The sequence below is a fragment of the Mugil cephalus genome, chromosome 12 (genome assembly GCF_022458985.1).
Source record: "Mugil cephalus isolate CIBA_MC_2020 chromosome 12, CIBA_Mcephalus_1.1, whole genome shotgun sequence".
Lineage (NCBI taxonomy): Eukaryota > Metazoa > Chordata > Actinopteri > Mugiliformes > Mugilidae > Mugil > Mugil cephalus.
Genome location: NC_061781.1, coordinates 1,680,508 through 1,693,874, shown reverse-complemented (window position 1 = coordinate 1,693,874; position 13,367 = coordinate 1,680,508). Strand labels below are relative to the sequence as shown.

Here is a 13,367-nt window from a genome sequence, read left to right as displayed (position 1 = left end):
CTGATCCAAACTATCTCTTTACTTCATGCGTTAATCCACGGATGACTGCTAATGTTGTTTTCTCCTTTCTCTTTAATTCGTTTTTCCTGCATCCCTCACCAAAGTGTGTGTCACCGGGCGTGTGGACGTCGTGGAGGGGGAGGATCACATGTTAATACGCTCCTGCGAGGGCCCTCCAAAGCCATAAAGGTCCCGCTTTACCTGTCGTGCGCTCAGGACGTTCCTGTGAACAGTCTCGTTTCAGTCTTCTCTGTCTGGGTGCCGGAGGATCCCTCTGATTGGCTGCAGCTCTCTCTCTTTCTCAGCCCACCCACTGCTGATCATAGGGACTCTTGCACACTCGGTTTGCTTCCTTGCATTGAGACTGGGACCTGGCCCCGGGGCTGAACGTCACACACACACACACACACACAGAGCGCGCACCATGGCAGCTACGCACAGCGAGTACAGAGGCTACCTGCGCAACACCGTCGACATGGAGGCAGGGCAGCACCGGTTCCACCCGGTGCAGAGCTCGGAGACCACTTACCGACCGCTCCTTTTCGGGACCCTTGCTGTTATGGGATTGCTCCAGGTGGCCTCCAGCGTGGCGATCTTACTACACCTGACAGGTTATCTACAAGAGGTAAGCTCGACGTGACGCAGCGTGGTCCGATTTGGGCTCTGACATGTTTTTGTCGTAGCGTGCGTAAACTCAACCCTCGGTTCTGTGAGTAAACATTTGCTCGAAAACCAGCAGTGACATGCTCCTTAGTCTGCGTTAAGAGGGTCCGGCTACTTTTGCGCATTTTTTAATAGTTTCTCTCTCTCTCTCTCTCTCTCCCTCTCTCCCCTATGTGTATATATATATATATATATATATATATATATATATATATATATATATATATATATATATATATATATTCTACAACGCCATAAAATATCTGTTATCCGTCTGTAGCTTTATAAAGGGGCGGCGTGTGTTCTTATAAGTAATGCAAACTGCAGAAGTGAACAAAGACAAGAAGAAAAGGCTCCACATCAAGCCGGTTCTCGTACGCCGTGCAGTCTCTTTGAAGGCGCTGCGCCTCGGCGGCAAACACCTCCTCAAGCCTCGCTGGGGAAATTTTCCACCGAGTTTAGTTATTTCAGAACGAAAGATATTTTCCGGATCCGTTCAGGAGCGATAACATCTCAGTAGAAGAAGTAGTTAGACTTGTCACATGTATTGTTTGCAGAAATGCAGATGTTTTCGCTTGAGTTCTCCGAGGCTGAGCCTGTTTACATGCCATCTGGGAGCCGTGTTTGTAATTCTTATGTGTCACGAGTTGTAAACGTTTGAGAAGGAGCAGAGCTGCTTCTTTTTGTCTTTTCTTTTTTTTTCTTTTTTTTTCAAAGACACGCTGGAGGCAGGAGTCTGGCAAAGTTCATGGGAGGCGTGTGGATGTTCTAACTTGCTGCTTGTGTGACACTTGAGTGTGTGTGTGTGTGAGAGAGAGAGAGAACCATCAGGGTACTCTCATCCCTGCACGGCTTGTCGCTTTACATCAGATGGAATGATCTCTTGGGCTGCGTGTCTGACATGCTGTAGAAAGGAAGAAATAACATTTACATTCTAGCAGGTTTGTTTTTCTTAGTTAATCGGGAATAATTGTCGTGTTTGGACAAGCTGAGAGGCAGATTGATCTCTGCTCTGTTCGGATGCTCTAAGTTCACCTGGGGAACATCTCCCCCCTCTCTCTCTGTCTCTGACTCTGTCTCTGTGGGTTTAGTGTCTGTCTTCAAAACTTTTGCTGTGTGGTAGTTGCTGCTTAGGTTTTGGATGTGCACCAGAGGAGAACAAAAATAGGAGGGAGGGAGAGGGGTAGAAACACAGAGAGGACCTGACAGCTAAAGACCAGAGAGTGGATGAGTTATAATTATATTTGTGTCACAATAATGAAAGATGTGAGCCCAAGGCAAAAGGACAAATACCTCAAATGACCAGCGGCAGGAAGAGACTTTCTGTCTCCCCTGGGTTAGAGCTTCCATCCTGGACAAACCGAAGCTCTAGATAAACTCCGGATTCACTGACAAGTGGAAGCACTCTGATTGTGAGTCAGCAGTCGTGTGCAGAGCCGCTTGGTGCTGAGCCAGCATCTGCCTTCAGTACCTGTAGATGTTCCCGGAGTCCGTACAGTGCCGTGCCTGCAGAGGAATGTGCTGATCCAGTCTTTTTTTTTAGTGTGCGTTTAATTCCGGTTTCTGTTCGTGCCACAAAGGTGATTGTATGTATTCACGAGCAACAGCCGAGGCAAACGAGAGCCAGAGCTGCAGTTTCCAGATCACTTTGACTTTTTGGGCCGCTGTGGTGGAATGCGACATGACATGTGGAAAATAACTCAACCTCCCACTCCCACACATCCACACTTAACTGCTGGTAGTCTTCCTGAAAGTCCTGTAACATGGTCCTCCCACCCACACACCTGTCAGAGAAACATCCTGGTGACAGATGGCCCCCATTAAATGTGACATAACCCTGGTATGTATGTATGCATACATGCATGTACACTGACCGTCTTTGTTTCTCTCTGCAGGTAGACTTGTCCACCGCTCCACATCGGCCCATAGAGGTGAGTCTGGACCACAGTCTGCTCAGATCAACTGTTTCCGTGCTGTCTTTAACCGCAAGACATGAACTGATATAAACATTACATATCCCTCTTCATTAAACTGAATCTCTGCAGCCTTTGGCTGATTTGATCTGACGAGTTTTTGGCATTGATACTCTGATAACGGAGCCAAAAATAATGTGCTTCAAGAATGTTTTAATGCATCCCTTGTATTTCTCCCTTGCTGCTGTCAAGGAAGGAGGAAGTTGAGTGCTTATAATATAACAGCTAGGAACCAGTGGCAGTGAGAAGTAAACTCTGCAGTTTTGCACTGACGGTAGTCGTGCATTTTTTTTCCCCCTTGGGTGTGTTTCCAGTTCACTCGGCAGCTTCTAGGTGGTCAGAGAGAGGTCAGACCTCAGCTAGAAAAACACCTCTCCGCCTTTGATGCCACTCTAAGGATTTATTGCCACAAGTTTGATTAAAAGCCTTCTCACAGTGTGCACTGAGAGCAGTTTACAGCTATCAGTGAGTCACTCGCTGGCGTCAGTGGTTGCAGAGCATTTTCTTCGATGATCAGCAGTAGCGCGAGGGAGTCAGAGAAGATTCTTAATTGTTGAAGTATTTTTTTTTCTGCTAATCCATCTTTGGAAGTTGCCGCCCATTTTTTTTTTTCTTTTGGCGCGAAGCAAAAGCAGAAACTATCCAGGCAGTAAAACGACATGGAATAAAAGCACTGCTCTGCTCTGGTAGTGTTTGTTTTCCCGTAATGCTTTAATGTCCTCTGAAATTATATATTTGTGTTTGCCCCTGGGTGTCCCTAGTGGAGTGCTTACACAAACCACCTAGCCTGTCTTGGACCAGAGGAGCTCATTGTGTCTTCGTCCTCTCTGTTGCTTCCCACAGAGCGCAGGGAGCCAGCCGGGAGCTTTATGAGGTGTCAGAGGGACGGGTCCCACGCTGTGTTGTGATTAGCTGCTCTCAGGAGACCTCAGGGGTTCTACTTCCAGATCTCTACTTTTTTTGGTCTGGGACTCCTGTTGGTGTGCCCTCGCCTCATGATCTAAATGTTTTTAATCTGCGTAAGAAGTCTGAAACTCAAAGAGACAGCCTCCTGCTTTGGTGGTCAAGCTCGATCGAGAGATCGAGAGGACTTTTGTTCTAGTGTAGCGTCTCAGAAACCACTCATCAACACAGTAGACATGTTGACTGATGGATGTGGTGCATAGTTAAAGGTCTGAAGTGAAGCCTGCATGTATTGTGGTATTGCAGGACCAAGCATGTGCGACCAAGTCAGCCATAGCTGTATTCACATTTTCTGGGAAGATATTTCTTCTTCATGTAGCATGTGTGGGTACAGAGGTGATTGCGCTCTAATTGTAAAAATCGCACCGTGGATTAGGTGCTGCTGCATCCTTGTCTTAATAATCTCTTCTCTATGGTTAAAATGATACGACATGTTCTCGCCAGAAATCAAGATGTGTTCATGATGGCTTTGTAGCCTCAGCAGGACCTTGTTTACTCTCATCTCAGTCTGGGACACTGTGCCGTAAACATGTTTTTCAGCAAATTGTTTTTGGAGGACAGACAGTACTAATCTTGGAATGGGATCCGAGCACATTTGTCTGGAAATGCGGCAGTGAATAAACTATTATTTCTAATATTAGAATGGTACAGGTGCGGTGTTGTGACACCATGTGCGGCTCTGACCGACTCTGTGCGTAGGTGGTTTTTAACTCTCCCTGTTTAAAAAATAATAATTTGAATTTCCTTTTCCCTGTTTTCATTCTTTTTTTGTTGTTGTTTAAAAAAAAAAAAAAAAAAGTTGGCTCAGAGTCACGGTGAGGTGTTACTGCCAGAATACCTGATATTAATGGATCGTGAAGGAATGAGGGAAACTACTGTAAAATCATAAAACAAGTCTCAACACCTTCAAGATATAATAACAACTCAATCAGTCAGGTCTGACTAGTTTATCACATGTATGTGCTGCATTTAAGAATGTCACTTTGTGTCACTCAGCCATTGGAGGGATGATCATGTTAAGTCAAAGACAAGTCAGAGAACAACACTCACACCTGATATTTTTGTCTCATGGCTGATGTGTAGGAGAGTTGGCAGCTCCAGCGCTCTGACTGTTTACTTGCTTGGAAACTATGTTTTTCTTGAGTGTATACGCTCCATCTTGCCTGAGGACAGCCCGACTCAGACGGTGCATGGCGGCGTCATCGTAGCCTCGAATAGAATCGCAGCGTTTAGAGGCAGAACGTGGTCCAGATCCAATTTGTGCCAAGTCCGTGAGAAGCGCAATCTCCTTGAAAGGTTACACTCACAAGGAGGCCTCGCTGTCACAGCCTCCAGCCTCAAATACAACCACAGCTGTAATAAGGAGTTAGCAGCCTAGCCAAGGAGGGTGAATAATACATACAGACATGCAGTCCGTGGACATCAATACGCATAAAGTCTTCACATACACACAATTTCACATGGGGAATGGTTATTCAAAACGACAGTGGAACAGAGCAATGGTAAATGTTCATAATAAGTCTGACTTAATCGACAGCAACAGACATGCACACACATGCATGCACAAAAAAATATCTGTAGAGATTCTCAGCCACCCGGTATATCGAAAACAAAGATTAAACATCTGGAAATTCATCTGGACTTGTTGAGATTTCATCTAAATAACTAGTGTGGAGGAGTTAGAAACATCTGAGGTTCTGAAACTGAAATGCTCTTTGTTTGTTCAAGTAATGCTTTTTTATCTACTGGTGCAATTTACTTTCACAACAGCACATGTACCCACTCATTGACACAAGCCTACCTCTTGGAGCTCGGACAACCTGCTTTACCCAGGGGTGAGATGATATGGGTTTCTCCATGCTCTAAGTACCTATCTGCCTACTTACCCCAGTAGAACTGGAGGTAGAGCAATTTGCCCATACTCTGCCTACCTAACAAAGTAACTACCTACAGGTAGACAACCCACTCCTCTTCCCACTCTGCCTGGAGATGACGTGATACAGGTTGTCCTCGCCCTATCTACCTACTTGTCAGCCTTCCAGGAATGAGATTGATAACGTTGGTCCACAGGAGGTAGATCAGATTGTCGACGCTCTAGGTGCCTTTGAGAATATGAAAATAGTTCAATTGTTCAGGGTCTCACTTAAACATGTAGGCATCAAAACGCTGAAACCTCTGGGGTCATTTGTGGCAGTAGTGGGTGTTCCGTGTGTACCTGAATTAGAGGATGTTCAGATTAGTCTGTTTGTCTCTGTTTGTGTTTAGCCTTGTTTTAGGAACACGACTGATGTTATCGACTTGTTATATTTTTGTCAGAGAGTGTTAAGTAAGTGTTTCCGTGTTTCTGCAGGAGGTGCAGACGGAACCAGTGCTGAACGCCCTGAGAGACACGAGGAAAAGCGGGAAACGGTGCAAGTCTCCTAAAGAGATCCTGCCGTCAGCCCATCTACCCATCGAGCCTTCTCAGGTCTACTCTAAGAGTGAGTCCAGCTCATTTATCATGCACCAGAAATACCTCGCCTCAATTTATCTTTGCATTTAAGAAGAAACTTGAACCAACTTCTACTGGTGGAGTTTCTCACTTTGTTAAATAATGTTAGCTTGTGTTATCAGATCTTTCCTATCCTGTCCTACCTACATTTACAAAGATAAATGTAGTCTTTAAACTAAACTGATAGTGATTGCTTAGTTGAGATGAAAGCATCACTAAATTAAAATAGCTCCAGCGTGCAAAGTAATGCTTAAAGAGAGTTTTTACATTTTTACAAAACAATTTGTTTTCTCCTGAAAGTTTCTAGTGGACGTCCCAGACTCTGGTTGCCTAGTTGATCCTCTTGTATATTTTACATTTTTGTGAGTGAAATTAAAAAATAGATTTGCCATTGTTAGTAAGTTGCCAGTTCATAACAATACATTACATGGGGTTATAGAGTGCAAACAACTAATATAAATCTTTCCTACTTCTTAATACAAATGAAATGCACATAGATAATCGAACACTACAACAAAGCAAACATAAGCTCATTAATAAGTCATCTGTAAAGAGAAAAAGTGGTACTAATTAAAAGCAGTCAACAAAGGGCTTCAAACTTGTTGAAGATTTCAAATCAAAATTGCAATTAGTAGGAACCAAAGAAATTTAGCTAAAGGACCAAATAACAAATAAAATAACACATTTCACAAGTGTGTTAACTTGAGATGGTAATTTTAGTTTAGGTCTTAAACTTAACCTATCAGTAAAGTTTAAGATGTTATTAGTCCCCTAAAAGTGTAAAACTTTCAGTGTCAGTTTCTTGAACTGTTCATTGAACGGTTTGAAAATGCCGCCTGGACAAATGTTTTACTTCGCTCTACTGCTAGTTTGTCTCTAATGTCTATGGATAAACTGAACTATGAGCAAATGAACGGCTCAACCAGAACTTCTCCTCTTGTTCTCACCCAGAGGACCACGTGAGGACCATCCACTGGGACGAGAAGCAAGGACACTGCCACAAAATCAGCTACCAGAAGGGAAAGCTGCTGATGAGGGAATCAGGTTTCTACTACGTTTACACCAAGACCTGCTTCCGCTACAACAATTATGGAGGAAGTGTGGACAATAGTCAGACTGGGATCACTCCAGCGGATATTAGCAACATCCTGCTCATCCAGTACGTCTACCGTGAGAGCATCCGGCAGAATGGCAACCCCGTGATGCTGATGAAGACGGGCAGCACCATGCGAGGGAACAGCACCAGCTATAACTTCTACTGCGCCCAGCAGGGCAGAGGAGTCCGACTGGAGGAGGGGGACGCGTTGTACGTCAATGTGTCCAACGCTGGGCTCCTGGACCCAGAACCGCAAGGGACGTATTTCGGTGCCATAAAGTTGGGCAACTGAAACTTAAAAACCACATGGGGAGCGGACATGCTACTGAACATTTGATATGCCAAAGAACCACTGTTAGTGATTAATGTTAATTTGTCAAAACAAGGTGTTTTTTTTTTGTTTTGTTTTTTTTGTAAATGTGTTTTTTTGTTTGTTTCACATTGCTCTTTAACTATTAGAGTCTTTTATGAGAAAAATGGAACAGGAAACCAACGTTTCAAAACTTTCCACTCTCCATTCCTCCCTGTAGAAGTAGACACACACACAGAGCTCTCAGTTTCATCCAAAATAGCACTGGAGTTTTATTGGACGGGTTTTTTTTTTTGTTGTTTTTTTTGTTAAAGTATCGCGGCCATTTGTATTGGAAAATTTCAATACGTTTGAACACAGATTACAACATTTAGTCGTAAGAATTGACATGTGTTTATGCGCTAATTAAACAAACCGCAAGCAGGAGCAACTGAGGAAGTTAGTGTGTTGGCAAGATGAAGTGGAGCAAGAAAGGATTTATCAGTGCTGATTGTTGACAAAAACTGTCCAAGAAATAAGAGTGTTGTAGTCGATGAAGCATCTGCTTGTGCTTAGTAGATTATCACAGGATAAAAATAACAAGACTCCTACAAGAGTATGACCCGCAGTGGTGAATACTTAAATGTTGTCCTGAAAGTTTCTTGGGGAAGTGTGAATGAGGCAGGAAGTAACTGAATGTTGGAGCAGTCGGGACAGTGATTTATTTCAACCTCGAAATTTCACAGAAACTCTGACATTTTCCGTGTTTTCATGGTTTTCTTTGTGGGTTCTCTCCGGGTATTCCTGCTTCCTTCCACCGTCCAAAGGCATACTCATTAGGTGAAATTGGTGACTCTAAATTGGCCGTAGGTATGTGTGTGAGCGTGAATGGTTGTCTAGGCTAGTGACCTGTGCAGGGAGTACCCCTCCTCCTGTCCAGTGACAGTTGGGATAGGCTCCAGCCCCTTCCAGAGGACAAGGAGTTACAGAAAATGAATGAATGACTCAATAGATTTGATCACTGTAGAACCTTATCCATCAAAATGTTTCAAATCTGCTGTAAACAGAAGCAAAGCAGCCCAGCTTGCTTCTGTTTAAGAAACACTTTATTGACAACACGGGATTCATTCAGTTGGCAAAGTTTCAAGTGTTGCTGTCCACATTGATTTCAAATTGAACGTGTTACGAAAGTTTTACACCACCCATCTCAATCTACGAGGCCAATCATTAATGTCCACTTAAATACAGCCAGTGTTTAAAAACAACAAAACCATTTTTTTTTCTGTAACTCATTTGTCCTCCCAAAGTAGGAAGTGACGTCTGTTTTGTTTAGTTTTGTTTTCCGACGACCAACAAGCGATGCAGATAGCTGGACTGTCTGATGAACAAATGACACGAATGGACTCTTCTTTTTAACCAGAGGAACCGAACTGAGTTTGGTTCAACTTTTTTTTTTTTTTTTAACTTAATTGTTTTTTTTTCATTTGGCTCTTCAGTGAGGTAAATGGGAATATGCACTATTTATTTATTAGTTATAGAAGTACAGAGACAGGCCACTGTTAAATTGACCTCTCGTCTGTAAAAAAAAAGAAAAAAGAAAGGAAAAAAAGTCATTTATATTTGACGTCTCTGTGACGTTCATTATGCAGCACTTAGAGGAAATAGTAGGCACGCTTTTTGTTATTCCAACACAGGGGCTTCATTTGAAATTTTATATTTAGATCTTGATTTTGACAATTCTGTGTGTACCTGCTTAGCCTAAAGCGATACGGATATATTGTGTCCGCACTGTTGTAGCATACCTGTAAGACCTTCATCTGAATCCATCTGATAGATTCTGTTTTTCTTATTTATGTTTATGTATGTTTTAATAATAAAAAAAACTACTTTTGTAAGGGCGTTGTGAGATTATTCAGGCTGCAGCAGGAGTGGAACCCAAAGTCCAGGCCACCCTGACCGTGATGTTATTGCCATGTGCAATTTGATCATCTCCACAATCTTTGGACATAAGGGTGTTGAAGTTTCCAAAGTATGAAGTCACACTGGCGCTTTGCTCCGGTCAGAGCGGCCCACAATCTCATTACAGAGATAGGGTTGTATAGAGAAACCGCCCACCGCCACTGCTGTTGCTAACTCACAGCAGACATTTTGGACCACGGCACTCACCGACCTGCAGAATAAACAAGAAACAGAGTGTAACGATGAGAATGACGTGACTTTGCTGCAATGTGTGCGAGTCGTTTTGATCAGCTTGTTGATGGGGTCTCCCATGGAACAAGAAAGGGGTGGGGGTTGACTTTAAACACTGGGAACCAAATCCAACAATTTCTCTATTGTCTGCTCTTGGGGCGTTCACAGCACATGGCCAGGGAACGGCTGGGGTTCACACGTTTGAGTTGTATGCTGAGACCTCACACGACTTTCTGCTCATTGTTCAAATAAAATGTGGGAGTTGAGGAGGAAAACTTGGCCGATGTGAGCGAGGTGGATTAGCTTCGACACAACTTTAATTTCCATATTTTCTGGCTGCAGAGGTGTGATATTTAATTGGTCTTTTGAAAAGAATAACACACGTTTTAGGCCCAAGACCTGAGTTTTATTCAAATAAACAGTACTCACGCAGACTTTTGCAACAACAAAACAGTGGAGCTGTGGTGTCCATAGGACCACTCTTGTTTCAGATTTAGATAGCCGAGGCCAAGAGTGTAAACAATGGGCTTCCGTTAGCGTGCCACCCTTTTGATGTGACATGATTTCTCAATTCTTGGTGCTCAGCAGAAACCATTAAAATGTGTTGTGTCAGTAAACATTATGGAAAGTTTGGCGTCCACTCGACTCCCACCTCAGACACACACACACACACGCACGCAGCCTACATATACTCACATCCATATACATACACAGACAAAAAGGGTCTCGCTTGCTCGTTGCTCGCTGCGGTTCATATTTGGCACAAGAGGAGTACTTACAGACTTATTTTATTATTCACATGTGTAAAAACATAAAGGGGCCGCTGCAATGAAATGAAATGCACCAGAGTGGGTGGAATTTAACTCCAAGTACATGGTCATAAGCTACACTGCTGACTTGTAGTTTCTCTGCAGGTTTTCAGATATTCCATGACAGTGTTCTGCAGACTAGTTCCAATGTAATATGCAGCCTGTACGACTATGTCTTCTGGTTTTATGTTGCTGCATCTCCCTCAGACATGATTTCAGAGTCCTCTCCCTGTGGCTCAGCGAAGAGGTGGAGCTGTTGATTCATAAAAAAACAGAGTCCTGGAAAATATATCAGGGTGTTCAGGATCTTTTAATATTACACGGACTGACTGGACAAGACATAAATGTCTAAAATCTGTTTAAAAGAAATAAGACTTATCTATGGAAAGGATACGAATAAACAATGAAATGTTGCCAAACTTTCACAGTAACAAGCAACATTGCAAAATTATGTACAGGAAATGTGAAACAACAGCCAAGCAGCCGTTATCTATTGCAAAATTACTGCATAGAGCCACAAAATGGCCACAAAAACATGCACAAAATAACAACAAAAAGGCAGAAACAGATGCAAATTCACCACAAATATACAAAACGAATGATGACAGAGCAATGGTAAACAGTCCCAAAGTGATAGAAAATGACAGTAGAGACACAATGTGATTGCAAAGAGGCACAACAGATGCAAAACAACCACAAACTATCTAATTACCATGAACAAATACTAAAAAAATTATGCAAGCTGACAACACAATCAAATACAAAATGTCAATGATGGGATACAAAATTACTACAAAGAAACTAAAATGACATGCAATGCAAACAAGAAAAGGTCAAAAATCTGATGCAATTCTATCGCATACAAAAATGATGACAAAGAAATGAAAAAGTGTCTCACGGCGATGCAAAATGACTGCAAAGGGGCACAAAGATAAAAAAAATAAATAAAAAATAACCAAAAACAGATGCAAAACAACCACAAAGAGACACAAAATAACAGCAAAGAGATGCAAAACAACCCTTATTAAATGCAAAATGACCACAAAGAGCCACAGAGATCCAAAACATTATGCAAAATGATGACAAGGAGGCACAAAACAACCACACAAGTAAAAAACAACCAGAAAATGAAACAAAATGATATTGAAAAGAAGCAAAATGATCACAATCACATCCCAAATCACAATAACAACTACAAAATGCTAAACAACCGTTATCTAATCCAAATTTTCTACAAAGGAATGCAAACAACAACAAAATGACAAAGACAGATGTGACATTACAAAAGAATGACCACGAATGTGTAAAACTACCACAAAATGGCAACAAAGGGGATGCAAAACAATCATTATTTAATTCAAAATCACCACAGAAAAATGTGAAATAACAACAAAAATGACTACAATCAAATCCAAACTGAAAATAAGGTAATGCAAAATGACTACAAAGGCACAAAAAATGACAAAAACAACAGAAAGTGACACAAAACAACAGCAAATCCATGCAAGACAACCACACAGCCAAAATAGACTGCTAGAGAGACACAAAACAGCAACAAAAGGGCATAAAACAACCAATCGCCACAGTAAATGCAATGGAATATTCAGCCTGCAGGACTGTATTCATGACTTGTATGGTTTCATGATGCTGCATCTCCATCAGACATGATTTCAGAGTCCTCTCCCTGTGGCTCAGCGAAGAGGTGGAGCTGTTGATTCATAAAAACAAAGTCCTGGAAAATATATCAGGGTGTTTTCCCCCAATAAGCAGCACCAGAGGCATCGGCATACAAGTTAATGCCATGGGCTAACGATGGGCGCTTAGCTTTATGAGATTCTGTGGTTTGGAGGAAATGGAGCTCTGACAAGTGGGTTTTATCGAGCAGATGGAGGGCTTTGTTCTGTGCAGGTTGCTCAGTGTTTCGCACGCTTAAGTCACGTACTTACACAATTGTACTATCAATGTATAAAAAATTACACATGGACAATTTCACACACACACACGCACACACACACACACACGCTCGCACACCTCTCTGCTGAGTCAGCAAAGCCGTCTATTTTCACAAGCCGGGCCCTCGCCCTTTGTCTTCACCCCGATTTAGCTCAGATGTTTCAGGCTTTTGATGTCTGATGTTTTTACCACTTGGCTAATGCTAACATTAGTGTTATTAAAACAATAACAGGGCGAGATTTACGGGCTCTGCTGCAGACGCATGGGCGTGAGATAGCGGGAGGGTTGTTACTGTAACCCTGCCCTGTCATCTCCTCCGTGAGCCGTCGGCAAAGTGTGTGTGTGGCACTGCGTGTGCCTTGTGTGAGTGTGAAGGTCATCAGCCGCTGAGAGGTTTTCAATCAGAGGACAAGCGGCCATTAACACATTAATAGCTCCTCCAGGGGGAGTCGTTATGGGTCAGCGGGTTCAGGTATGATGTCAGATAAAAAATCTTTCTTCCTTTTTTCTTTGTCCTGTGCAGCTGCAGATGGTGTAAACTTATATAAACTCGTGTTCAAGAGTCAAAATGTCAAAAGATTTTTAATGTTATTTCTACCATACATAGCAGGTGCAGGTACATGGCAAAGTCCGTGAGCAGGACACTGAACCTTGCTCACCTTGCATGTCACTGGTATGTGAATGTGTGTGTGCTTGTGTGAGCAAATGGGTAGGTGTGTCTATGACTGTAAAAGCGCTTTGAGTACCAGACGCAAACAGTGCAGCCAGAAAACACAAAACACTTGAGGGACAATGCACTCACAAAGAAGACACTACACAACAACAGAGAGCAGTGCCAGTGCCGGAGTAATTATTCAGAGGATGAATGTGAGTGAGAGTGATTAACAGCGTAGTGTGTGCAAAAAATACAAAATGTGTGCAAAGGGCTGAATTATATTTC

General features: G+C 42.6%; 1 protein-coding gene across 1 annotated transcript; it reads left to right on the top strand.

The window, feature by feature from the left end:
- Positions 1–243: 243 nt before the first annotated feature.
- tnfsf11 (TNF superfamily member 11) lies at positions 244–9,370 on the top strand. The gene is made up of 4 exons (XM_047602005.1): positions 244–625; positions 2,559–2,594; positions 5,950–6,079; positions 7,042–9,370. Exons 1-4 carry the CDS (start codon positions 425–427, stop codon positions 7,476–7,478), a joined length of 804 nt encoding a protein of 267 aa, XP_047457961.1. The 5' UTR covers positions 244–424; the 3' UTR covers positions 7,479–9,370.
- The last annotated feature ends 3,997 nt before the right edge of the window (positions 9,371–13,367 follow it).

What these genes read in the sequence shown, in the direction of transcription:
- tnfsf11 (XM_047602005.1), top strand. Translation starts at nt 425, where the DNA reads ATGGCAGCTACGCACAGCGAGTACAGAGGCTACCTGCGCAACACCGTC. An exon ending in TGACAGGTTATCTACAAGAG is followed by an intron (nt 626 to 2,558) that starts GTAAGCTCGACG and finishes TTCTCTCTGCAG; the next exon opens with GTAGACTTGTCCACCGCTCC. An exon ending in TTCTCAGGTCTACTCTAAGA is followed by an intron (nt 6,080 to 7,041) that starts GTGAGTCCAGCT and finishes GTTCTCACCCAG; the next exon opens with AGGACCACGTGAGGACCATC.